The sequence below is a fragment of the Ambystoma mexicanum genome, chromosome 10 (genome assembly GCF_040938575.1).
Source record: "Ambystoma mexicanum isolate Mex_15411 chromosome 10, UKY_AmexF1_1, whole genome shotgun sequence".
Taxonomy (NCBI): domain Eukaryota; kingdom Metazoa; phylum Chordata; class Amphibia; order Caudata; family Ambystomatidae; genus Ambystoma; species Ambystoma mexicanum.
This window is the reverse complement of record NC_090932.1, coordinates 1,233,754,690-1,233,782,100: the sequence shown is the minus strand read 5'-3', so window position 1 is coordinate 1,233,782,100 and position 27,411 is coordinate 1,233,754,690. Positions and strand designations below refer to the sequence as shown.

At 47.3% G+C, this 27,411-nt stretch overlaps 1 protein-coding gene across 2 annotated transcripts in view; it reads right to left on the bottom strand.

The window, feature by feature from the left end:
- NOS1 (nitric oxide synthase 1) overlaps window positions 1-27,411 on the bottom strand; it is an 833,905-nt gene that overhangs the window by 578,190 nt on the left and 228,304 nt on the right. For both annotated transcript variants that reach the window (XM_069619207.1, XM_069619208.1), the window contains exon 2: window positions 19,336-20,467. In XM_069619207.1, the coding sequence (XP_069475308.1) occupies window positions 19,336-20,057 (722 nt within the window). In that variant the 5' untranslated portion in view covers window positions 20,058-20,467. The remainder of the gene's footprint in view (window positions 1-19,335; window positions 20,468-27,411) is intronic.

The following is a 27,411-nucleotide window of genomic DNA, read 5'->3' as shown; positions in this document are numbered from 1 at the left end:
TTTGCATGTGTTAAATACTCTAAATTAATTAAACTTGGCACCCTTGGTGTTCTTTCTTTGCATCTTAACAATGGAAGATTCATCCTCTGCACACTCGCTCCTTTTCAGAATAGATAGCTGACCTTGGCCAGGGGTAGGTAATATACCCATCCTTTTTTCAAAGTCAATTTAATCTTGGTGATCCGCTCTTTGAGGAGGCCGTTGAGTCTCTCACATATTCCGTTCGCTTCTGGGTGATATGCAGAAGAGAACTTGTGCTTTATACTTAATAAAAGCCCTATTTGTTCGAATAGCTCATTTTCAAAGTATGGCCCATTATCGGATCGTAGTACTTGGCACACACAACACCTTGGGAACATTTTGTGTACTAAAAACTTTGCTGCGCAAGTGGCATCAGGGTGTTCACAAAGACCTGCTATGATCTATCTAGAGAAGGGGCACACCATCACGAATAGATACCTTTATCCATTACATGCCTGCAGTATATCAACAGTCGATAAGTACATGCTGAAATGGACCACTCGGTCGAGGTATCACTCCTCTAATCGTTCTCTGTGTATGCCCAGCAGTAAACCTTTGACACACAGTGCAATTCACCATAAACAGTGCAACGTGTTCCAACAAATTAGGAATTAACCAGTCCTCCGCAATATTGGCAACAAGACCTTCTCTGGTTACATGCGTGGGGAAATGCAGCCATTCAAGCACTACCTTCAACAAAGTTATTGGCATTACTGGTTTTCCAGTGTTTTCATGTCACCATAAACCCCCTTCACTTCCACAGTTCTTGCTCTTTCTGTGGTGCCCTTCCCTGAATCTCTATTAATTGGGTTATTGACCGCATATTAAACCCCTCCTGTACCAACATGGTTGTAATCAAATTTTCTTTAATATTCTCAGTATCAAAACTCAAAATTTCTGGAGAATATGCAACCCTTTTGGCTTCTATGTCTGAGGTTTCGTTCCCGCGAGAGATAATGTCTGTTAGTTTAGTATGCGCTGTGCATTTTATGACTGCTATGGCCACTGGGAGTTGTAGTGCCTTAATGAGTCTATCCAATAAGGATGCACGTTGCACTGGAGAGCCGTCTGCTCGGAGATAGCCTCTTCTTTTCCAACGTGACAATCCTGTGTGTACAGTTGACGTCACATAGGCAGAGTCACTGTACACTGTCACTTTCTGCCCTTCATGTTTCTCAAGTGCAACAATAATCGCTACTAATTCTGCTGCTTGCGCTGAAAAATAGCCAGTATTCTTGCTCTTGCCACCACCTCGAATTCTCTATTTAATCTGTGTCTTTATACTGCAGCGCCTGAATGCCTCTTCCCACTTGTTTGGTCAATTTCTGAAGAAACATCAATAAAAAGAATCAGCCCTCCGGCCAAAGCATTCTTTTTTTCACTGGGTATATCATCATATAATTCACTATAGTTTGCACAGTCATGCACATGATCACCTTCTTCCACTGTCTCAGCTACAAACGTGGCTGGTTTCACAATTTTACATTTTACAATTTTAATTGTTGGATTAGAAATCATTACCTCGTAGGCTAAAGCTCTTTGGGATGTTAATGTACCCTTGGGCTTCTCTAGAATGGCAAATAGAGCATGCTCTACATAAAGGGTCATAGAACAGCCCATGACAATAAGTGTGGATTTCTCAATTGTAAATGCGGTAGCTGCCAAAGATTTTTCACAAAGGAAGTGTCCTCTCATAACTGGGTCTAAGATCCTGCTGTAATATGCTAAAGGTGTGTACCCCAATGTTGTACTTTGTGTAAGTACTGCTATCATTACTGACCCATTTGTGTGTGAAAATAAATAACATTCTTCACTATAGTTGGGAAACCCTAAAACTGGAGCCATACAAATTGCTCTTTTTCACTCCTCAAATCCTTCCACCATTTCTTCAGTTCATTCTATCATTTCCTTACCAAATTGTGCTTTTCTTAATGCTTGCAGAAGTGCCTTTGTGTATGTGCTGTAATCAAACACCCAAGCTCTAAAATATCTGCACAAACCAAGAAACTGCTGCATTTGTTTCACTGTGTTCGGTTTTGGTGTTTTCATAATTGCCTCAGCCCTTTCAGGTGTCACTTTCTTTCCTTCATGCAAAATTAAATTACTTATGTATTACACCTCTTCTTGGCTATACTGTAGTTTCTCCTTGTCCACATTATATCCTTTGTCTGCTAAAATAGTCATCAATTGGACAGAATCTTGCCTACACTCATCCTCTGTTTTACTGCAAATCAATAGGTCATCTACGTACTGTATCACTGCGCTCTTAAGATCGATATATTATGATATGATATGGCATTTAAAACGTGCCTATACACAAGTGTTTCAAGGCACGATGAGGCAAGAGAGGGGACACAATGGGAGGACAACAACAGCAATCTTACTAGGCTTAGTGACATTGAGATCACGCAGGGGAGAGGGTAGGTGAAACGTGCTAAGGAAAGGGGACAAAGGGCATGTGCAGGACACAGAATCAAAAACAAGGAATCAAAAACAAGTAGTGCACCCAACAGATGGCAGTGCAAGGGTTAAGTACAGACAACAAGTGTCTGATAAATGCATGTAAGGGACTGTAGGGTTGCAGATACAGACCCAAGTGCAAGGGTTGCCAGGAGGCAGTCCAGGTGTGCAACTGGGTGGGGGGACCTGAGCCCGAAGTTCAGAGGGTAGCCAGGTGACCAGTGCAGTATCAAACAGGAGATCAGTAGGAAAGAGGACGAGAGAAGGCAGAAGCAGAGAGGAAAGTCTTGAGATACTTCCGGAACCTGACATGGTTCTGCTCAAGTTTTAAAGAGGCAGGGAGGCTGTTCCAGAGGGAGGCGCCAGAAGAAGAGAGAGATCTGCCACCGACTTGCTGCTTGCAGAAGCGCCTGACCCTCAAGGAGTTGGAGGTGGAGGAGCGAAGAGCTTGAGCAGGACGATATTACTGAAGAGAGAGGAACAAGTTACTTTCTTACCTGGTAACGTTCTTTCGATGGGATGGTCCGGCGACGTATTCCATATCTATGACAGGTAATGTCCACAGCTGTGCTGCTTTGGAAAATCTTTGGCGTCTGCATCCTGCGTCGATGACGTCAATGCGCCGTCCCCGAGGACCTCCTCCGACGGCCGACGTCACCCGATGAGAAAAGTAGGACGCATGACACCCATAGCCTCAGTTATAGTTTTTTCCCAGAACGTGTGCCACCAGTTTTCTGCCAGTCAGACACACAAGGCCTTGCAGAACGCAAGCTGCAATCACAAAAGAAATTCTGCAGCGGGGAAGGCGGGGAGGGAGCGATATGGAATACGTCGTCGGACCATCCCATCGAAAGAACGTTACCAGGTAAGAAAGTAACTTGTTCTTCGAGGGGATTGGGTCCTCCGATGTATTCCATATCTATGACAGACTCCCAAAGCAGTACCAAGCAAGGAGGTGGGAAAGAATTTAGAATACAAATTTAGCATGCCCAATTAAATTGCGGAATAGAGAACTGCCTTGGCAAAGGCCAGATCGTGCCCCTTGATGGAATCGAGGGAATAGTGACGTACAAAAGTATGTACTGAAGCCCAGGTGGCTGCATCACAGATGTGACGAATAGGAACTCCCCTCTGCAGGGCAGTAGACGCAGCCACTCCTCTGGTAGAATGGGCCCGCAAGCCAGCCGGAGGGTCCTTACCCGCCAAGCGGTAATCCAACGAGACAAAGTCTGTTTCGTCACAGCTTGTCCCAAACGCTTTCCAGCGTAACCAATGAAAAGTTGATCGTCCACTCTGACCCGGGACATGCGCGAGATATAAAAGCTCAACGCTCTCCTATGATCAAGCCTATGGAGCCTCTCCTCTTCCTTACCAGGATGTGGAGGAGGATAGAACGCCGGAAGAACAACCTTCTGGCTCAAATGAAATTCCGAAACCACCTTCGGAAGAAAAGAAGGACGAACCCTAAGGACAACCCTGTCCTTGTGAAATACAGTGAAGGGTGGCTTAACTGAAAGTGCCTGTAACTCACTCACTCTGCGAGCGGAAGTAACCGCAACTAAAAACACAGTTTTCAGAGTTATCAGCCTCACAGGGCAAGAATGTAAAGGCTCAAACGGAGCACCAATAAGAAACTTAAGAACAAGGTTCAAATCCCAACCTGGCACCAAAAAACGTGACGGAGGGAACACATTAGTGAGCCCTTTCAAAAACTGCGAAATTAAAGGAATCTTAAAATAGGAACACTCTTCAGACGAGTGCTTAAATATGGACAGCGCCGCCAGGTAACCTTTAATGGTCCCCACTTGCAAGCCCCTGTGGGCCAAAGAAAGCAAAAAAGACAAAACCATGGGAATGTCGCATTCAAAAGGATCCACATTCTGAACTCTGCACCAGTCGCAGAACTTTCTCCAACGGCAACGGTACAGAGACTTAGTTGCCGGCCGCCTGGCTGAGAGCAACACCTCCATCACGTCTTCAGGGAGGTCCCAATCCTTATACCTCCACCTTTCAGAAGCCAAGCTTGAAGATTGAGGGATCTGACCTCTGGATGGAGAACCTGACCCCCCCCTCCCGTGAGAGCAGATCGTCTCAGTAGGGAAGACGACGTGGAGGGCAGATGGACAAGTCTAGAAGGTCCGGGTACCACGTCCTCCGGGCCCACGCCGGAGCAATAAGGATCATCCGGGAACCGAACCTCCGTAACCTCGGCAACACTTGCGGGATGACGGGGACTGGAGGAAACGCGTACAGCAGTGGGAATGACCACTCCACCACGAACGCGTCTCCTAAGGCTCCTTTTGGAGGAAATTCCCATGAGCAAAACCTTTCGCACTTTTGGTTGACACTGGAGGCGAAGAGATCCACTTGAGGGGTCCCCCAAAGGGCGAAGATCTCCCGGAGAATCTCCTGAGCCAGCTCCCGCTCGTGAGAGATCGTGCTCTGCCTGCTCAGAGCGTCCGCCGTCTCGTTGTCGTCTCTGGCCAGATGAACTGCCGAGATCGAAACTCCCTGCTGGATGGCCCAGAACTCGAGCTGCATCGCCTCCCTGCACAGTGGAAGTGACCCAGCCCCCCCCTTTTTGTTGAGGTAGTGCATGGCCACCATGTTGTCCGTCAGAATCAGGACACTCTTCCCGCGCACAGTCAGCAGAAAAGCCTTCAGGGCTAGCCTGACGGCCCTCAGCTCCAACAGATTGATATGGAGTCTGGACTCCGACGGAGACCAACGACCGCTGACTGTCAGCTCGTTGGCATGAGCTCCCCATCCAGTGAGGGATGCGTCCTTCATGATCATCACCTCCGGCCAGGGCAGCCAAAATGGGACACCCTTCATCAGATTGCCCTCGACGGCCCACCACAGAAGGTCGGCACCTGAACAGGGTCTGACAGCCTGCCGGAGGACTGAGACCACTGGAGCTTGAGCGCCCACTGCAAAGATCACATCCGCAGACGAGCCTCTGGCACCAGGAGAATGCAGGATGCCATAAGGCCGAGAAGTCTCAAGAACTCGGACGCTGGGAGAGTCTGGGCCAACTGAAACTTGTGCACCATCTGCTGAATGTGAAGAGCCCTCAACTGAGGAGGAAAACACTGCCCCAGGGACGTGTCGAGCACTGCTCCCATGTACTGGAGCCGCTGCGTTGGTGTCAAATGGGACTTCTTTAAATTGAGGGAGAAGCCCAGCCTGTGAAGGGAGTGGCAGGTGACGGACAGATGATCCAGGAATTGCTCGGGAGAGCTCCCCCTGATCAACCAGTCGTCCAGGTAGGGGTAAACGTGAATCCCCCCTTTCCTGAGATGCGCTGCCACCACCACCATGAGCTTGGTGAAAACCCTCGGGGCGGAGGTCAATCCGAACGGCAGGACCCGAAACTGAAAGTGCGAGTCGCCAACCGCGAACCTCAGGTACTTCTTGTGCTTGGGATGGATCGGCACATGGAAGTAAGCATCCTTGAGGTCGAGAGACACCAACCAGTCCTGAAGTTGAAGGGCCTGGAGGACTTGAGAAAGAGTCACCATCTTGAACTTGTCCTCCCTGAGGAGTTTGTTCAAACCGCGCAAGTCCATGATGGGTCTCAATCCCCCGTCTTTCTTTGAAATCAAAAAATAAGGGGAATACCATCCCTTGTTCCTTTCCGCTACAGGCACCAGTTCTATGGCGCCTTTCTCCAGCAGGGCTTGAATTTCCTGCGCAAGGAGCGGATCCGGACTCATCAAAGAGAGGTTCCCTGGTGGATTGTCATGAAGCCTCTGCCGAAAAGGAAGACAGTAGCCGTGGGTTATGATCTCCAGAACCCACACATCTGAAGTAATGGCTTGCCACTCTACAAGATGCTGCGCCAGCCTTCCCCCAACCGTTGAACCATGGGACCTGGCCTCATGACTGAGTGGTAGCGGCTGTGGCGTTGCCTGAGGGCAAAGAGGCAACTGCCCGAGCGGCTTTGGCACCTCGAGTACCTTTGTTTCCACCTCTGGCACTCTTACAATGGCCTCTTTGACTGCTAGCTCCTCTCGCTTTACTGAAGGACGAGTAATAGCGAAAGGAACCTCCCCTCCATTGCTGTCCCCTAGGACGAAAAGGCGGAGGTTGGCGAACTGCAGCGCCCAACGACTTTGCTGCAGCTTTCGAGGTCTGCAACCTCTCAAGGCTCTCGTCAGCCTTGCTGCAAAAAGGTGTTCACCGTCAAAGGGCATGTTGAGGAGCTGGGACTGCACATCAGGAGCGAATCCAGACTTCCTCAACCACGGAAACCTGCGCATTACGGTGCTTGCCGCCATGGACCGGCTGACACAATCTGCCAAGTCCAAACCCGACTGAACGGCCTCACACATGGCATCCTTGCCATCCTGAACCATAGCAAGGAAACCATCCCGTTCGTCCCCTTCGGGAATATGATCAGCCGCTAATGCAACACAGTTCCACAGAGTGTGAGTGAAACGAGACGAGGCACATATGGAGTTGGCCGCCTGAAGCGCCATACCCCCAGAAGAAAACACTTTCTTCGCCCAGCCGTCAAAATGTTTGTTGTCCCTATCCGGAGGGATGGTAGGATACGACGCCTGCTTTGCCGGGGCCGTAGCCGCCTGCACCACCAAACTCTCCGGGGTGGGGTGCCTAGACAAGTAACAGGGGTCGCTACTGGCTGGACGGTATTTTCGCGACAAAGACTTGCCCACTGCCGGGAGACTCTCCGGAGCAGTCCAAGCCGCCACCACCCTTCTCTGCAAAGCCATATGAAAAGGCAAAGCCGGGTCAGTGGGTGGACCGAGATCAAGGATGTCCGTAAAATCATCCTGAACGAACTCCCCTGGGGGAGCTGACCAACCCAAGTACTCGGTAACCCGAGACATAAGGCGCCGATATGATGAATCGGCATGAGTGCCAGGCTCCGGCCAACAAAACTCCACCTCCGGAGAGGTGTCCAGTCCACTGGCATCATGCAGTGACTGCCTCAAGTCATCAAACTGACTATGGCCCGAGATAAGGTCATCTGGAACCGTAACCGGAACCAGGCCGCCATCAGAGCCTTCATCACCCTCTGAAATGTACTCCAGGCGGGAAGAGGAAGACCTCTGCGGACCAAAGCAGTGCCGGATCTTAGCCACAGCCTTTTTAGGGGCAAACCCCGTGCCACGAGGCCCCTCCGACACCATCGCCTCGAAAGGCATCGAGGGCGCCGAACGAATCGGCGCCGGCGTCGACAGAAAAGGCGTCGAGGGCACCGAACGAGTCAGCGCCGGCGTCGACAGAAAAGGCGTCGACGTCGAGCGAATCGGCATCGACGTCAGCTGCAACGCCTCCAGTATCGGCGGCGTCGACACAGTCCTCGAAGACGGAGCTCCGAGCGTGTTTCTCGACAACCTCGGCGCCAACGGCGTCGACGACCCCCTCGAAGACGGTACCTCGAGAGAAATCGCAGACGACCTCGGCGCCACAGGCGTCGACGTCTTCTTCGAAGACGGCACAGGATCACGCGGTCTCGAGCGCGTCGATGACCGGGACCTGTAACGGGTATGGTGAGAACGGCTACCCTTGTCCGAGCGGGACCTCTCCGTGAGCCGAGCCGCCCACCCGAGCCCAAAGGCATACGGGCGGTGTCTCTCGACCGGTGCCGACCAACCCCACTCGGAGGTGTGGACGGACCGGTGCCCTGCGATTCCAGAATCGCTAGCATCTGCTTCCCGAAGGAAGCCCATTCCTCCGGTGTCGCTTGCATGGAGGGATAAGCGACCCGCCGATGGGCGGAGTCCTCGGAAGAGGACGGGGAAGGCGACCTATGCCGGCGCTTCCTGGAATGCCTAGAAGAGGCGGAGGAGTGGCGAGACCGACTCCTGGAAGGAGACCCACCGGACTTCCGACGATGAAGCGGAGAGTCACCCCTCGAGCCATTGGTCGAAAGCCCCGCAGACCTCGACTTCCGGGGCTTAGACACCCGACCTACCGTCAGTTTCTTCTTGCGTTCTCGCAAGGCCTTCGCAGTGAGCGACTTGCAGTCGACACAGTCGTCCATATCGTGGACTTCCCCGAGGCACCAGAGGCAGGCATTGTGCGAGTCCGTGACCAACATCTTGGACCCACAGTCCCCGCAGTTCTTGAAGCCCAGACGCGGGGTCGAAGATGAGAAAGACATCGCCACAAACAAACCGAACAGGTTCAACGAACCGAGAAAGAAAACAGTAACTCCAATGAGTCGAGGCGTACCGACCGCGATTCACGAAGTGAACACGTTCGCAGAAAAAACAGAACTGAGGCTATGGGCGTTGTGCGTCCTACTTATCACATCGGGTGACGTCGGCCGTCGGAGGAGGTCCTCTGGGACGGCGCATCGACGTCATCGACGCAGGACACAGACGCCAAAGATTTTCTGAAGCAGCACAGCTGTGGACATTACCTGTCATAGATATGGAATACGTCGGAGGACCCAGCCCCTCGAATTGGAGGTATTACGGTCCCAGGCCCCAGAAGGCCTTGTGGACGAAGCAAAGGGTCTTGAACTTGATCCTTGCAGCCAATGGAGAGATTTTAGGACTGGAGAGATACGATTCCTGGACTTGAGTCCAAGGGCAAGTCTCGCAGTCCTGTTCTGGATGAGTTGTAGAGGACGGAGAGTAGAGGCAGACAGAGTTAAAAAGAGGCTGTTGCAGTAGTAAAGCCTAGATAGAACCAGAGCTCTGCAGAGAGTGTAGATGACCAATTGATTTGCAGTAAATCAGAGGATGAGTGTAGGTATTGCATTATCCACCTGTAGGACCCTGTAAAGATTGATGGGGACTCACAATAACCTTAAGGAAATTGAGTATGTTTTAGTCTTTTTTGGCAAAATGTCAAGGAATTCAGGTCTTGTGAGTCTTTGTGAAGTGGGATTGAGAAAAATGCATTTTTCAAATCGATCACCGTAAAGTATTGAGCGTCTATGGGATCCTGCTCAATATTGTCGCAGGATTAGGAACCAATGGCAACACAGTCTCTACAATCTGGTTACAAGGTCTCAAATCCTGCATAAATCTCCCTGATGCCCCTTTAGATTTTTTAATCAGATACACTGCGGTATTTCACGATGACTCTGATGGCACCAGAATCCGCTGATTCATCAGTGCTGAAATAGTCTGAAATATACCTTTATCAGCTTATTTTAACCTCCCCTAACCCCTTCAATAAACCTACATCATAGGGGCCTGTGGTCCATAGGGCACTCAGCACCTTTTCAAGATCCTCCTGAAAGAAATGCTGGTCGTTGCCACATTATCGCCATTCTCTGTGGGACTTCCCTTTTTTCTATCCTTATCCAGTATGTAATGCTCACTTTGTCATCGCTTCGGTCTTCCCTGAACATATAATCATCGGTTATGTCAGTCAGCCTCTACCCCTCCTTAAGAACTATCACTGTTCTCCATGGTCTACCCTCATCCTCTATCCCTTCAAGCATTCCCATCTCTCTTCATTCTATAGCTACCTCTAACTCTAGGAATAGTCAATCCACCTTCCTCATCCATAGGTATTTATGGTCGAAATAAAAACTCATCAGGTATCCTCACAATCTTCCCTACCAGAACAGAAAGCCATGTCAGCAGAATGCTTACTCCATATAGAAAAATCTCTGGATCTACCAGGACGACCTGCAGAGCCACTTTCCCTGTGAACTCCAGTATGAACTCTCCTATGTTTAGTATATTTCTGGAGCGGAGCACACTATTCCTTGATCAGTAAATGAAATAGTCATATTACGTTTCGTCATTAAATCTCTTCCTAAAATGTTAACTGGTGTCTGTCATGAATGTCACAAAGGGATGGAGGGATGGACATGTCACATTCTCCTATTGAGACCGGTAATTTATCAGCAAGAGGAACTAGACTGATAGCTCCAGAGAACCCTTGAGCATTCATGGCAATACCTGATATTGGATACTTTCCCTTTCATATACATGAGCGAGTTGCCCCAGTGTCTACAAGAAAAGAAAAAGATTTGCCTCCTATCACCACATCGACCCTTGGTTCCTCTTGGGGGTCTGGTGTCACAGATAGTACTGAACACATCAAGTCACCACGTGAGCAGTCCTATTGCGGGAACAAGCTCATCCCTGTCCCTGTGAAAGGATTTCCTCCTACCACAGTGACGCCTCCTATTCTAGGTGTTAGTACTTGTTCTGTATTTGCATACTGCTGTTTCTGCTTAGGGGTCTGTTGCAACCTCCCCTGGGATGGATTCATTTGTGCTTGCCCCTGCTGTGGCACCTGCTGTACTTGCAGTGCTTGTGCCTGGTAAGATGTGTGATCTTGGGCAAAGCCCTCTCTGGTCTGTGTGCTGCATGGTGGTGGATAAGCTGTCCCCCTCTAGAAAAGGGGCCATTTTGTACTCTCCCCCGGCTCTCGCATATGCGCGCAATATGTCCCGTCATTCCACAATTCCAACATACTGGGTGTGTCCTTCTGGTGAACCCTTCTTGGTTATATCCTCCCTGAGCACTCTGGTTCTTGTTCTGTGTGTTTTGAAACCCATCTTTGTTATTCTGAAATCCACCTCTTCTTCTACAACCCATACCCACCTTGGTCCATCGGGCGTGGATGATTTTCTTGTGATGTACCTATTGCTTCCTACATTCCCATTCCTTCTCCACTTGTCAATAACGCCGCTTCTACAGGTACGGGACTTCAAGCTTACATTTTTCAGCCCTAGGAATTACTGTGCGAAGCACGGTTACACTTGCTAGTTCACTTATAAAAAAGGGGTATGGATTGGTAACAGCCTCCAACAGGCTTGGGAATGAGAAATGTGGTAAAAGGATAGTTGACTGCCCTGGCATCCAATCTCCTTTTGTCTCCTTCCCAATGGACAGTATGGCTTTCATCTTTTCTGTGGTAATAGTAAAAACAGGTGGTCCTTACAAATACCACCTGCCTGATTGTGAGTCTGACAGAATTACTGCATGAGAAAATCTCCAGGAATTCCCCATGAAGTATTTACCTTCCTAATGTGATGTCAACTATTTCATATTTTAGTACCAATTTTTACCCTCATCCAAGTGGTGAAGGAACTTCAACCTTGAAATGCCTCAGAGATTTTTTAAACGTTGTCTTGTGTTTCTCTTCAATGCAGCCACGTCGTTTGTGGATGGAGACAATCAAAGGAAGTGAAAAGTGGTCATTTCTAATGCCTAAGCTCCCACCACCTTTCCCATGGGATGCACAAAAGAGTCGGTATGCGCCCTGATGTGCATTGGGAAAGCTCTGTAGCATGTGTCTGAACTGCTAATGTATACAGTCATTATGGGCCTCATTACGAGTTTGGCGACAGGCACGGCTGCCGCCAAACTCGCATCCGGCACCCGCAAATGGGCAATTACCGGTCCATTATGAGTTTGGCGGACTGGTAATTGCCCATTCGTGGGTGCCGGTGTTAACGCACTCCCCATCCCCATTCTGCCCCATGGGGCTGAATGGGAATGGGGAGCATGGATGCACCAGCACTGTTCATAACGGTGCTGATGCATCCACGGGTTTTGCCGGCGGGTGCTGCACAGCTGCGCTGTCAGGCATCCACAAGCAAAACTCTAAGGGCCTCATTACGACCTCGGCGGTAGCCATGCCGCTCTTGGCGGCATGGCTGCCGCCGAAATCGTGTCCGGGTCCTCAGAATGAGGAATTACCAGGCCATTCAGAGTTCAGAAGGCCTGGTAATTCCTCCCTCCAAGGACCCGGATCCGGTCCTTCCCCATTCCCATTTGAGCCCCCATAGGGCTGAATGTGAAGGGGAGAGGGAGCAAACTACGAGCCATTACGAGTTGGTCCGTTGTTTGCTCCCTCTTCCCCTAGCGGGAACCGGTAAGCACGCCTGGTTTGACCAGGCGTTGCTTCCTGGGTCCCGCGAGAGGACCTCATAATGAGGCGGTACGGGGTAAATGGCGCCGGCACCTTTTACGGCGCCGTTTACCCCGTACCGTCATGGTCGTAATGGGGCCCTTAGTTTGGCAGTACGGTGACCGTTATCACCGTACCGCCAAACTCATAATGAGGCCCATTGTCCTTAAGAAGAGGGTGGAAATGAAAAGAATTTGAGAAACGGATTACCAGAAACAATGCATGCAACATTTCGTGAAATCTGTAACCGTTAGAACCAACGCAGTGGACTTCCAGAAAATCTGTTCGAGGAAAATTTAATTACCAAATGCAGTATTACCATTTGGAAGCCCGCAAATCTAACAACTGTGGTCTATTACTCCTGCCTAAAATGTGCCAATGTTTCTCTTTTCGGTGCATCCTACAACGCTATCACCTGAATGTTCTTCATGTTAACAATCGAAGTGGAAATGCCACTGCAAGGTTCCTACTTGCTTGATGAACAAATATCATTAAAACATTTTTAAATATGTATATTTTAACTTAGCTATATTCATTATTATTTTACATGATGCTTAGCACATCGTTACTGGTTTCTTGCAACCCCATTAATCACATACTCACCAGTTTACCGTATTCTCATTAATCAAATGATCTCATGTCCACTTAGGAGATCAGTGGCAGTTTCCATTATGCCAAGTTAACAAATCATGACAAATGTCCAGTATAGCCACTTAGCACGTCATTTCTAGTTTACAAGGTGCCCACTTGGAAAACAATTTCCAGTTTCTGTTAGTCCTCCACATCATGGCCGGTTTCCCTCATTTTCCCTTACACCATCACTACCCGACCTCAACTCCTCTCCCAGATCAGGTGTTACCTTCTGTGCCGGCACCGGGTCAGGATCTACACGATTGTTAGGACCAGAGCTAACACCAGAGCAGATCTGGTAACTGCACCATATCTAAGGCTGAATTTCTGGGTGCAGAGCCAGCATAACCACCATATTTACATTAGACCTGCTGAAACAGCCGCCAGGATGCACACTTCTGACAACCCAGCTCCACTGCCATTTTGCACGTGGCATTTAATGATGTGACACATCATGGCGGTGTATGAACGACACTGCAGTCCTAGATTGTTTCACAAGGGGCCTCCAGAGGGTCCCTTTGAGAATATTGACCTAATTTGGAGATAAAGCGCTACCATCCAGCTTGGATAACTGGAAAGTAGTGCAGTTTGAAGGGGTCGGGGGAGGGACTCTTTGACACACACGTTGCGGAGTCATCGAATGTGTTAAGAATTATGACTATCTGGGCGTTTCTTTTACAAAGCTGGCAAAGACGCGCCACGGGTAAACACAGTTGCAGGTAAAGCACAGCAAAGTGTAATAATGATTGTCACATGTTTGGGGGACAAATTCTGCCAAAAAATAAACATTTTCAAAGCAATGCAGTTGCAGTAGTTTGGGCAGAAGGTAACATTGATTACATGTATAGTACAACTATTGTACATTCTTTTGTGATCAAAAGAGCATTATTCCTCCCTGTATATAAAATAATGAAACTAAATTCATCGTTTTCTGTGCAAGATTTTGGCTATGCCCACCGGTTCACCCAACAGCACAATAATTTTCGGTTTGCACTGTTCGCTGAGCTTAAGTGCGGCTTACGGGTTGGTGCGGCTTCCCTGTGTGGTGTTGTGCCAAGTTGTGTTGTTTGTCTGTTGTTGCAGTGTGGTGAAGTAGGTGCGGATTGCTGTGCAAAGAAGTGGTTGTTTGAGTTTTTGTATGAGAAGTGTATGAGGAGAGTTGAGGTTTTAGAGTTGGGTTAGCAGGTTTTTTCTTACCTCTTTAGCTTTGCGTTCTGCGCTCAACATCGATGATTAACCTTTGTGTTTGGTATTGTATTTTGTCCACCTAGTTGAGGTTAGAAGTGCATCAACTCTCAGTAAAACTTTCCAGGTCGGATGTCTGTCAAATATATGAAAGGGTCTGGTGGACTTATTCTTGTCCCAACGCGGACTAGACTGGCCGTGCATTGATTAACCAGACATCTCTCACAAGACTGGGACAGGACCGACTGCTTTGCCGGTTATCAGTGCCTGAGCTCCATTATAGCACTGCTTGAAAGGAGAGCACAGTAAATGCCAGATGGCTGATTGGACCATCACAAAGTGGCTCAAGTCTCTTAATTTGTTTAACATTTTAAACATTCTTAGAGACATATTCACTACCAGCGTCTTGGCCACCCTCGCATAACTTTAATGGCTGAAATGCCCACATGCATAATTGCACCTCCCAAACTCTCCCAAATGTATGGATTCGGGTCCCTCTGAGGGTGTTCAACCAAAAGCGCGTTGGGACCATAATTATGGTGAAAGGCGATATAACAAATGACAAAAATGAATGAATGAATGAATGAATGGTTAAGTCCTCTGATTTTAGGAAGTGCACTGCTGTGCACATTTGATAATGGAAGTCCATAGACAAAGCGATGTAATGGACTGCAGCAGTGCAACAGGCCCATCTCCAGGGCTTTATAAGGTTAGACAAAGTCAGGACATCTTCTAAGTGTCATTCTCGGCCTTTAAGCAGGTGATATTGCTCTGCAAGTGAATTTTCTCAGCCTGAAGGTTGGGGCGTTGGGGGTTGGTCGGGTCAGTTGTACCAGGTCAGGAAAATCCAGAGCACACATTCCTACAGGTGTTACTTAGATGTGCTCTTTGGGTGATTGCAGTGCGAGTCTGCAGTGAAGACGACTGGTAGGGGCTGAAAAGCTTTGAAGTGTGGGGTGGACACCGCTCTGAGCACTAAAGAGGAGAAGGAATGGGTGACTAAAGTGGAAGATGGACTGTCGGGTCAGATGGAGGCTTGATCCGAACACCTAACTTGAAAGTGATGTCCTGTGCACCCGGGTGCAGCAGCTGATCCCCACTCTACCCCAATTAAAGAACACAGGTGCAGTCCCTCAGCAGGAGCCCAACCCACTTAGTGCAGAGGGAGCCCTATAAACCCCAGTCAGTTGGTGTGGGTTGTTGGAGTTGGAGGCTACAGTTTGGGGGAGGTTGGAGAAGCAAAACACTTTGAAGAAGCACAAGCTGGAGAGATGGAGGAGGTCTGAGAAGCAGGTGGGTAGAAGTCTAGATGACACTGATGAAAAGGAAGGAGAAGGTAGCATCAGGAGGGGAGGTGTTCTATTCAGGTGTTGAAGAGAGTACTGAAGTGGAGGAGGTGGCAGAGGAGCGGATGTGGTAACATTATGAGGAGAAGGAGGTACAGAGAAGGAGGGTGTGAAACATCAGGAGCTGAAGGTGGTACATAGGTCAGGGAGGGGCAAAATCAGGAATTGAAGGTGGTTCATTGAAGGAAAAGGTTATAACAGCAGGAGGTGGTGTATTGGAGAAGGTAACAACGGGCGGTGAAAGCAAAATTGAGAAGGAAGTGATTCGTTCCACAGTTACAGATAACAGGAAGGCTCCAGCTGGCCATGTGAGTCCTAGACATGACCTGAAAATGGGAGGAGCAACTAGGGAGAAGGGGTAGAGGCAGGTGAGGATCCACACAGGACAGGTCTAAAGGGGTACCTCTCTAGCTCTCCCCACCGACTTCTTCAGCAGACACATCTTCTGGCAAGAATACATGCTGGAGTCAGTCTTGGATTATGAGACAAATGAAAGCCCAGAGCTAATCAGTCAATGGAAGAAAGGTTTGAGAAGACATGGTGCCACAACACCCTGAGACTTGAAAGGGAATGAGGGAACCTATTTTTGGAACTATAAAGGAATGGGGAAGGACATTTAGAGATCCATGAGAAGCCAGGAAGGCCCAATAACCTTGGCTTGACTGGTGAGGACAAAGTCAGACCTCCCAGAGAGGTCCAAATACAGTTGAGAAGAACCATCATGGATAATGGGTTGGAGAAGATGCTGCTTTCTATACAATTGGCCCAATTAATGTGTAAATAGTCTCCTAAATAAAGGCTTCAACCTATGTTCTTTGCAAGCTTCTCAATGCCAGGCAGCCCCATGCTATGCCTAGAACCACTTACTACTTGTGACCAAATGCCATCTGTTAGCCTGAACTTTTTTTGATTTGGTAATACACAATTACACTGGTCATTCGGACTCTGAAGCTCTACTATTGAGCTCCTCTAATCAGACTCACTTTAAAAGAAATTCCATGCTGAAATGTATAGTGCAAACAGGTAACTCGGCTGAGCCGGTCTACTGCCACCCCCAGCAGTTTCTTTGCAGTCTTGCAACCAACCGGATGGAACCCAAATTTCCAAAAGCTAAGGGCTGTCGATATCCACAGCCAGCTCTTTCTCACATTATATAATTGTGTGTCTTGAGAGCCAGTTGGCAGATTAATATCTAAATATAAACCATGTCTAGTTTTGAGATGGTGACCAACGGAAATCAACAATTATATTGGCTAAAATCCTTTAGTGTCATTTTATTATTGGCTTGGTTTCTAGTGACCCCTTCTGCCAGGGCCATCTGTGCATTGTCTGGGACTGAGTTCCACCCAAAAGTGGCAGTGAGGGCTCATCCTTCGCAAATATTGTATTCTCTCTGGGAACAACTTGTCACCTTCCAGGAGGACAGGATCTGCCCCAGGGGGCAGACAGAGGCCCTGTGCTTCAAAGGGCAGGCTCATCCACCAAGAGGTAAGTCACACCGGGGTGGTAATTAATAGAAACTCTGATGATGTAGGGCATACAGGAGGGCGGGCAGAACTAGAGCAGTCCGGAGAGGTGTTCCAGTCCAAAGAAGGGTCCCACCATCTTGGAATCCCCTATGGCACACTCACTTCCTGTGTCCCCTTCAACATGTCCTGCAGACAGGGTACTCTGGGACTGACATCACCAGGAAAATACACTGACCACAGCAGCCAGGATTAGCCCCTTGCAGAAGTGGACCAATCCACTGTGATAGACCGATTATATTAGAGGGTAAATCTCGCTCCCTAAGGGAACCATCTTTGGGATTCAGAAGAAGAAGAATTTTGCCTTGGCTTCTATTGGGGTAAGGTCTGCCCAAAGGGCTCTGCTATGGAGGTGAAGATAAAGGTTCCAAACAGGGAGAAAGACCCTTCCCTCACCCATCCCAGAGGAACATTTGAGGTGAACTACCTGCTGTCGAAAAACTGAAACGAGGACCCTGCCCACTGGAGCCGACAGCCCTGCAAGTGCTTTCTGGCACGTTCCTGCCTGAGAAGGGCAAACCAAGGGTGTGGTCCCTCAGCAGCACAGGAGTAAAGGGAACAGCTCTGGCTGCGTTTTCCACCTTGTTCTGCATTTGGGTCGTCTGAGCTGCTGCAGCACCCCCCACCCACGGGCCAGAGTGGATTTTGTCACTCACCACTTTTCGATCCAATTGAAGTCATCGAGCTGCTGACTGAAGCCATCTTGGAAATTACTTCCACTGAAGAACTATCACATTGTTGGATCTTGTGAAATCGACTCAATCGGTTTGAGATGCTGACTCGACCATCGCCTGCCTGTTCTTCATCTGATCTGAGCCAATTACCGCCGCAGGACCGCATTACACCTCTGGACCACCTCAATCCAACTTCACTGCTTTACACACACTCAATCCATTGCGAACTACTGTCTCAACCAGCCCTACACTGACGTCACTCATTTTAAAGTACCTAAAAGTGAAACATGACTGTTGTTGCTTGTGTTTCTGTGCAGAGGGGCTGTGGCTTAGCGGTTTGGGCTGTATTGCTTCCATTGGTGGCAGCACCAATACTCATTTGCATATGGCCCGTCCCGTTCAAAGGCACAGATGGACCATACACAGAGTTGTGGGATGTGGCCCATATCATTGCCAGCAGCTATGATTAATTGAAATCCTTCCACCTATCATATCCTTTGTTTAGAACAGGTATATTTCCACAACCAATTGTAAAAGATTGATACAGGGGAATACTTAGGCCACAGCCTGACTGTAAAGAGTCTGCAACAGTTGTTTTATATCGATACTGCAGCCTTTCTATACAGTATAATGTTATTATACGTGGAACATAGCAATCGTTTATCAAACCTGCAGGGGTTTTCTATAATGCACAATAAGCTAAATCGCTATTTTAAGGTATGGAAAATTAGGAATAATTAATAGGTATGCTCAAGGTCACATAGCTGGCCGAGTGGGAACGCCAGGTCTATTCGTGTTCCACATTTAACACTGGAGCCCGCACATCAAAATACCTCCTTTCTTTCACTTTTGACTAACGATGCGAAATCGCATGCTAAGTAAATGTGGCCCTTTATGAGACATCTTTATGGGAACATGTTAGGTGCGATTCATTCTTGAACGGGGCAAGATCACACCATATAAAGAATAGCAGCAATCGATTACAAGGCAATCCAGTGAAATACATGTGTTCAAATGCAGTTGCACTATTCTTGGCAGGGCAACCCAAATGCAAACATAAGGAGAAAGGCCAGTTTTGTGTTAACATGTGAGTGTAGTTATTGACTACGAATAATGATATGATTAGTTGACAACTCGGTTATATGGGTTATGCTCCCGCATATCCATGGTCTAGATCAAGGGTCTGCAACCTCTGGCTCTACGCATGTTTTGGAGTATGACTTTCATGATTCCTCATCATTGTATTTGCTTGAAGGGATGATGGGAGTTGTAGTCCAAACATCTAGCAAGCCAAAGGTTGCAGACCTTAGGACTATACAGAGATTCTGGTCTACATTACAAACACTAAGAGTCGGCTACAGGCTGCACAGGACAGTCCTGGAAAATAGTACTGGGCTTAGTCGCGTGTGCTCAAAGCTTTACCCGTGGATCTTTTCAACAGCTGGCTGTGTGCTCGTGCTGCTGTAGCACAGGAAGCCTGTGGGCGGGATTAAGTGGTCAGAGCGCAAGGTATCCGGCAGGTTGCCCCCTACGTCAGCTTTTGCAGACTTCACCACTACATAAATCTGCCTCTGTGCTAGATACATTTTACCCCCACCCGTATACAAAAGCCCATGAACTCAACTGAAGTCCTACCTGTCCACTTGCACCTCCACATCCTTCTTCTCCACCGTGGGTGGACTCTCGCCATTGAGTTCCTTCCTACCGTTCTGCAGGAGGCTCACCACTGGGCTGATCTCCTTAAGGATTGTATTGTCATCCGCGCCGCCATTCTGACACGGACTGATACTGATGTCATCACTCCTCCCTCCCACTACAACAGATGCAAGGCCATTGAAGTCCGTCAGCGGGCTACCATCCTGCCCATTTTCCCTGGCCCAAGAAGAGCTTGCTGTCCCAGTTGCACTGTCCACAGCTTGGGGCTGGTCCTTGCCAAAGATGCTTTGACTTGATAGGCCAATGGCTTTGGCCATGGGGCACAAAGGGCGGGTGACTCTGATAGTCTTGGGAGTGCCATCTCCAGTGAAAGTGGTCTCCAGGTGAGTGGTGAAACCCTCAGGGCCTCGCAGGATAAGAACTACAAATGTCTCTGAAGCGATACTCCGGAGGATCTCCAAGGCACCGTCGTAGGGAACGTCCACCAACGGTCGATCATTGACCGCTAGGATAATATCCCCTACCTGCACAAGGCCACTCTGCTCTGCTGCTCCACCACGGATCAAGTCGGAGATGATGACCGGGGGCTTATTCACACGCTGTTTAACCAGGAACCCGAGACCCCCAACCTTACGCTTGAAAATTCGCACTGAGATCACGTTGGGTTGAATCTGTTGAACGCTGAACTCATAGTCCTCCATGGTGGCCCACCACAATGATGACGCACACCGTCCCACGACTTCAGATCCTCGTAGAAGCTACTGTGGGGAATTCGTTTGGTCTTTGCTAGTGCGCTCCAGTCGTATCTTGAGCTAACAGAAAGCTGCAGTTTGCATTTATGTACGTGTGTGAGAGAGTCGTTACACGTGCCAAGAGTTATTGCTTGCTGTAAATATCTCTTTGCTTGGCTACCAATTTCAGTTCTGTCTTCTGCCTTCTGCTGCTGATGTCAGTTCATTCTTATAATTAGATGGTGACTTCTTAAAGTGACAGTGCAGCGATTCCTAGCAGAATACAACCCAATGCCTTTTGTGGATTGAGCAGGGCAGATAGAAGATGCAACGTGCAGAGTCAGACGTCACAACAATACAGCTGGCAAGGGTACTTACGCCTGAAAAATACAAAGTTGGGAAAAGAGGCAAAAACATTATTTTTAGGAACTAGAAAAATCCTTTTCGCAGTCTGCATTATATACGTTAACCATCTTTTGTACTTGTAATTGATTATGGGTGTATTTATCATGAATGAATGAATACTTTATTGAATCGGATTCATCCATTAATAAATGGAAATAAAACAATTAATAAAATCAAGAACATCACACATTATACATCATAGATATTGCCTTGAGGACACGAACCCAAATTTACCACTTTACTTCAATCATGCCCAGCAAACACCCGTCCCCTTCAAATGGACCTCGGCCCTGAGCGGCAGCACCTCTGCTATTTGTAAACTCCAGACCCATTGTCGTTGGACTTCCTCTCAATGGACAACTCTCAAAGGACAACAGCATCGTTGGGGACCGGGGGTGCAGGAGTAGAGCACAAATGGGACTGAGACAAAAAGCTAATCCTGAGCAGTAGCAATGGGCAGAGGTGGGAGTGGCTGAGAATCCAGCCAATCTGCATCTTACGCAATGGACCCTGAGCCATCAGAAGGCCAGTGAGGGCACCAGCCTACTCTCAGAGGTTTATCATAAGCTGTTGAGTCTGAAATGTAGAGGTGTGCCCGATTCCCACTCAACCTCTCCTATCCACTCTTCCTTCTCTCAAACTCAGCCTGCCATCCAGCCACACAACACAGCCCATCCAACCATACACACATCATCCAATTATCTCCTCCTCACCCTTTGTTCATTCATCTCTCTCTCGCTCTCTCTCTCTCTCTCTCTCTCTGGCAAGATCATGAACAAACACAGTGTGCAAATGATCTGTTAGCCTCAGTGTCAAAGGGACCACCCACCCACTTTTTCATGATACCAAGTAAAATCAAGGGCAAGAAACACACTGGCATGGATACAATCAGCTGCATCACTTGGCCAACAAAATCTTCCCAGGCTCTCGGTAACTCAACGTCAGGATGCAGCGCAGACCGTTAATGCTTCACTGAGTTGCAACACACACACATGCATTCAAACAATCGAGCACTCAGATCAGGATAGGTGTCGCATATCAGACTGAGATATCATGGCACTGCCCCCCATCTCTCTTCTCACCAGTGCATGGTCATATAGCGCTGAAGTTACCAATGCCTTTAAGTTACCAATTGAAGCAATACAGAGTAGTTCTAGGAGCGTGGCCGGGTTTGATTGATGAAGGCAAGAGGGGGATACATCAAAAATGCAGTTGGGGGTGACCTGCAAATTTGGGTTCTCAGACATACACCGACAGATGTGATCTTGAAGTTGGTGTGTATCATTCTTGCTGCATCTATTGAAGGAATGTTTTAATATTCTATTAGGGTTTGTGCTTATTTTATTTGGGAGTTCTTATTTTGAATAGGGAGGGGTGCCGGGAGTATAGGGTTTTGGATTACTTTTGTTGGTGTTGGCTTCCAGCTTTTACTTAAGGGGGAGGGGGAGTTTTTTTTGTTTTTTGCTTGATTTTGGAACTAGTGCTTTTTTGTTTGTAGCTTGTGCCTGTTTACAAAATGACTTCTGCAGGACTGGACCTGAAAGTCACGACTTTGAATGTTAATGGCATTAATAACCAGGTTAAGAGACAGAAGATTTTTCATTGTATGGATGATATGCAGAGTGATATTTACTTCTTATAGGAGACACACTTGCTAAAAGGGGAGACTAGGAACTTGCAGAAATTGTGGGTGGGTAGCATGTTTGGCTTGAATTACTCTTTATGATCTAGAGGGGTTGCAATACTGATTCGAAGAAATGCTCCAGTTAGAATTCTGAGGGAGTGTTATTGTACTACTTGTGGAAATCCAAGGCGTTAATGCTATTTTGTGTAATGTTTACGCCCCCTTGGTTGATGATGGATCTTTCTTCAGGAAGGTCTCACAAACGATTCAAGACTTAGATTCGCCTAACATTATTCTGGGAGGTGACTTTAATTTGGTAATGGATCCCTTTCTAGATCGTAGTGGGACTAGGAATGTCAGGAGGAAGGATTTTCAACATTGTTCATTCCAATCTTTGATTGCGGAACATGATTTGAAAGATTGTTGGCGGCTGGAGCACACAGACCTGAGAGAATTCAGGTTTTATTCGGGCTCGCATTCCACTTATTTTCATATAGACATGTTTCTTACATGTGGTAGGATGACTGAAAATTTTAGAACAGGTGTGATTGGAAACATTATGGTAACAGATCATGCGCCTGTGTCTTTAGCTTTGAAATTAGACTTTGAACTTTGCAGATCTTTTACATGGAGGATGGACACTTCTATCCTAAATGATGAAGATTTGCTTGAAAAGATTAGATCTGAAGCCAGTCATTTTGTGACAGAAAATCGTTCTGATGAGCAAAGTACCAAGGTTACTTGGGAGGCCTTTAAGTGTACCATGATGGGTCTGCCGTTAGGCCTTTCAAGCGGAAAGAGGAAGAAGATGGAGAAAGTGAGATAGATCTTGACAGGCGTATTAAGGAGGTACCAAATGATTTAGTAAGAGATCCGAGATGCCCTAAGAAGAGAGAGTTATGTAACTTAAGGAAGGAGATGAATGAAATTTTAACTATGAGGGCGGAGAGAGATCTGTATCGAATGAAGTGTTCGTACTTTGAGAGAGGTGAGAAGTGTGACCGATGGTTGTCTTATAGGCTTCGTCAACAAAGCTCAGATGGTGCAATCACATCTATTTGTTTACCATGTTTAACCCGATGGAAATTAACAAGGTTTTCAAACATTATTACACTACTTTATATCAGAATGAGTCGGGTATTACTGGACATGGTGAATCTTTTTTTCGTGATTTAGATGTTTGCTGAAATGTCAAACATTGATAAATTGGAACTCAAAAGTGTTATAACTACGGATGAGCTCAAGTTTGCAATTTACAAATTAAATACGGGGAAGTCACCTGGGCCGGATTGCTTACCTATTGAGTTTTACAAGATTTTGCCAGAATCTGCGCTGGAGTTACTGAGGGACATGTTCATTGCCTCTAAGGCAGACGGTCTGTTGCCACCGTCCACTAATCATGCCACCATATCAGTTTTCTTAAAGAAGGGGAAGGATAGTAATCTGACCTGTAGCTACTGCCCAATATGCTTAATTAATACAGATAACAAAATCTTGGCGAAGGTGTTGACTTTGAGAATTGAGCACTTAATGCAGACTCTGGTGCATGAAAATTAATCTGGTTTTGTTAAAAATCATAGAACATCAAGTAATGTACGAAGGTTATTATTAACAATATCCCAGGCCCAGATTTCGGATGAGGATATGGCGGTCTTCTCTCTTGATGCCGAGAAGGCGTTTGACCGAGTAAACTGGGGTTACCTCTTTTCGGTCTTGCGCGCCATGAATCTTGGTGAAAGTTTTATCTCTTGGATAGCCCTTCTATATGCACATGCTACAGCTGACGTTAGGACAAACAGACTGCAATCAGATTCGTTTGACTTAAGGAGAGGTACCAGGCAGGGTTGCTCTTTATCTCCATTACTTTTTGTCTTGTCTATTGAACCTTTGGCAATTGCTTTGAGATATAATCAAGGATTGAGTGGCATACGTTATCAGGGGATTGAACAAAGGGCTTGGTTTTATGCAGATTATCTGTTATTAGTTCTTCGAGATCTTAACAATTTGTTGCCCATATTGATGGATATCCTTGGTAAGTTTCGTGAAGTGGCTGGATACAAAATTAACTGGTCCAAATCTGAGGTTATGCCTTTGTCATATTCGTGTGATAAGAATTCTATCACGGCTTGGGGTTTCCAATGGTGCAACAAAAGAATGAAATACTTGGGCATGTGGTTGACTCAGTTGATTGGAAATATGGTGGATGAGAATTTGTGTGAAGTTTGCAAAGATTTCATAAAGGATCTGGAAAGGTGGGCTTTACTGAACTTGTCGCTCTGGGGTAAAGTGAAAGCTCTGAAAATGACCTTGGCTCCCAAAGGTAATTACATTCTGAGCATTCTCCCATTAATAATTAGTCCGCGTTATTGGAAGATATAAGACAGCTTGATTGAATCGTTTTGTTTGGGATCAGAAACCTACCAGGCTTAACCTGTGGAAGCTTCAGCTTCCCTTGGAAAAAGGGGGTCACTTTAGAACACATGCTTTGGAGTTGTGTGTGTGTGTGCGAGGATTTTGGAGCGATGTTTGTAGCATGTGTGTGAGGGTGCTTGGATTGCATATCGATCTGTATTTCAAAATTATGATTCTTGGAGGTGATGATTTATTGGATACACTGTCTTTATCACAAAAAAAGTTCCTGTTCAGAGGGGCTTCAGTTTAGTAAGAAGATGATTCTGCGGGGGTGGAAATCTCAAGTTGCACCCCAATCTGCAATTTGGATTGAGGAAATGTATTGCCTTGCAGGTATAGAAAAAATAATATACGTAAGACAGAGAAAGCTAACTTTTGATAACATTTGGGGAAGGTTCCTTGATATGTGCTAGTTCCAATATGATTTTGTCTGGAATTGGTGGAAGGGTGGTTGGGTTCAGATCTGGAATTTGTTGGTGTATATTGGTATCCAAAGACTTGCTTTTTATTCACTTGTTATGATTTGTTTTTAATGACTAATGCTGTTTACTTTTTTGTGTCTTTTAATGTATAAATAAAGAATGAAAAAAAAACAAAAAAAGGAAGAAAAAAAACAAATGCATCACACAGCAAACTTTCATAAAGCAGTGCTAGCCATTGGCAGATCGGGCAATGACGGTGACCAACCAACACATGGTCAGACGTCCAAATTGTAGTGGCTTCAGGCATTTAAACCATGGATGCGGACCATTGAAACCCCTGAAATAGTTATCACAGTGTTATAGTATCCTGTGTGGTGCACTTTGCTGCCATTATCCCTCCCATGCACTACCCTCAAATACACCTAAATGCGGGTGATGCCAACCCTCAGACCTGCATTCACTAAATGAAAACTGTCCTCACACATGGGAGGTCTTGGCAAATGCAATGTCTCAACACCGAACCTGCACCAGTCCCTGAACGCACTACTTGCCCAGCAGCCTACCTTCGAGCAATTTAGCAAGGCAAGACACTTGCAGCCCCCACTCAGAGCACTCCTTTGACCTGAAAGACCCAACATGCCAGACACCCAAATCAGCATGCATCCAGAGACAGAGAAACAAATTCCTATTCCTACACTATGACATGAAACTGGTGTCACTGGGCCTGAGAGTCAATATGACACGGCGGCACTGCAAGAAGGGATTCTGCTTGGTTAAGAAACTAGTCACACACCGGACCTGCATCAACAGACCAGACCACCTTCTAGTTCTTGATTTCACTAGTTCTCATTCATATCCGTACAATACAAATGCCAGGCTTTGGTGAACTTGCAACCTAGCCCCTTATCAGGAGAACACCTCGGATAAACAGCAGGGGTTGTTCCGCCCCATCGCTCCTCTAGCTAGTTCGTAGGGTCTCCTTTCACCGTTCACCAGTCCATTATCATTCAAAAGAATCCAAGCTTTATCAAAGTGTTTCTTCCCCCAGCTCTATCAAGGCAAAATGTCTCCTTTTAAAGTTTATGAGTGTGTCGACAGCTCCAAGAACGTAAAGTATTGGCAAGTTCCCTTTTCCCCCAGCGGGAGAGGTTCACTTGTCCCTTTACAAAAGTTCACACGGTTTCGGGGTAATTCTCCCGCACGTGCAGTTTTTTGTTGTTAATTTTAAAGGTATTGTTCTCTGGCTTGTCTTCTGATTCTCCTAACCAAGTTGGGGCACATTCGCCTCTGCCTTCCCATAGTGAAGATGTAGTCTTGGTTAGGTCTCAGCCACAACATTTAAAAGCACCTGGAATTCGGTTGAGAGGGTTAGGTGGAGCCAGTCAGGTTCTATAGAGGTGGCCCTATGGCCTTATCACCTCTTGGGCTACTCTCCTCTGTTTCTGACCTTACTCAACGCCACACCACACCCTCGTTCATCCTCCAACTGTGGCTTCAGCCCCTTCATATCAAGCCTAACCACTATCCCCTGCATTGGGTGGTGCCAGCCTTCCCATGCCTTCCAATTTTACCTGTTTCTGGACCCCCCGGCTCTGGACATCCTAGTCCTTGACACCTCTTCCCCGTCTCACCATCCTCCACCTGCTGGTTTCCTTCTTCCACCACCTGATAATCTTCACTCACTTGTGCCTGGCGTTCCCTTCCTGTGACCACCTTGGGCTCTCCCCCTTTCACCACCTTATGTTACTCTCCTCCTGTCACCATTGTATGCTCTTCTTCTGCCACTACCTGATGATCTGCTCTTTCCACCGCCCTGGTTCCATTTCCTATGACCACTTTATGCCACTACCCATTCTCTTCTTTCCACCACCTTAGGCTCTCCTCCTGCCACCGTTGGTGGTTCTTTTTTTCCACCCACCTTGACTCTCTGCCTATCATCACAAAATGTTCTGCTCCTCCTTTCACCACATTAATGTTTTGTCCTCCGGCCACCACCATAAATGCTTCTCTTCCTACCATCACATGATGTGCTTCTCCTCATACCAAATCCTTGCATGCTTCTAACCCTACCACCAAATTAATCTGGCCTCTTGTCACCACTTTAGTGTATCCTACTGCCACCTGGTGTTCCTCCTCCTTCACCTCTCACCCACAATCTCCTTGGCTTCTTCCCCTCTTCCTCCAATCTCCTTCTTCCAATTCACTGTGAACACACACAGCTGTAGTTTCCCTCTAACGTATTCTTTTATTCCATCCCCTAGATCTGGACTACACATGAGCAGTTCCGCCCGGCAATTAGTATTCTTGGTACCCACCCGCCGCAAGTAGGTTTCTGGTAAAAGTGTTTGTGGTGGCCTTAAATGATGACAGGACAATGTTGATGCTTGACATGGTGTTTATTGAGACACCTCAACTCAAATACACAACTGGGGATACGTAAGGTCCAGGGTAGGGGTTGTAA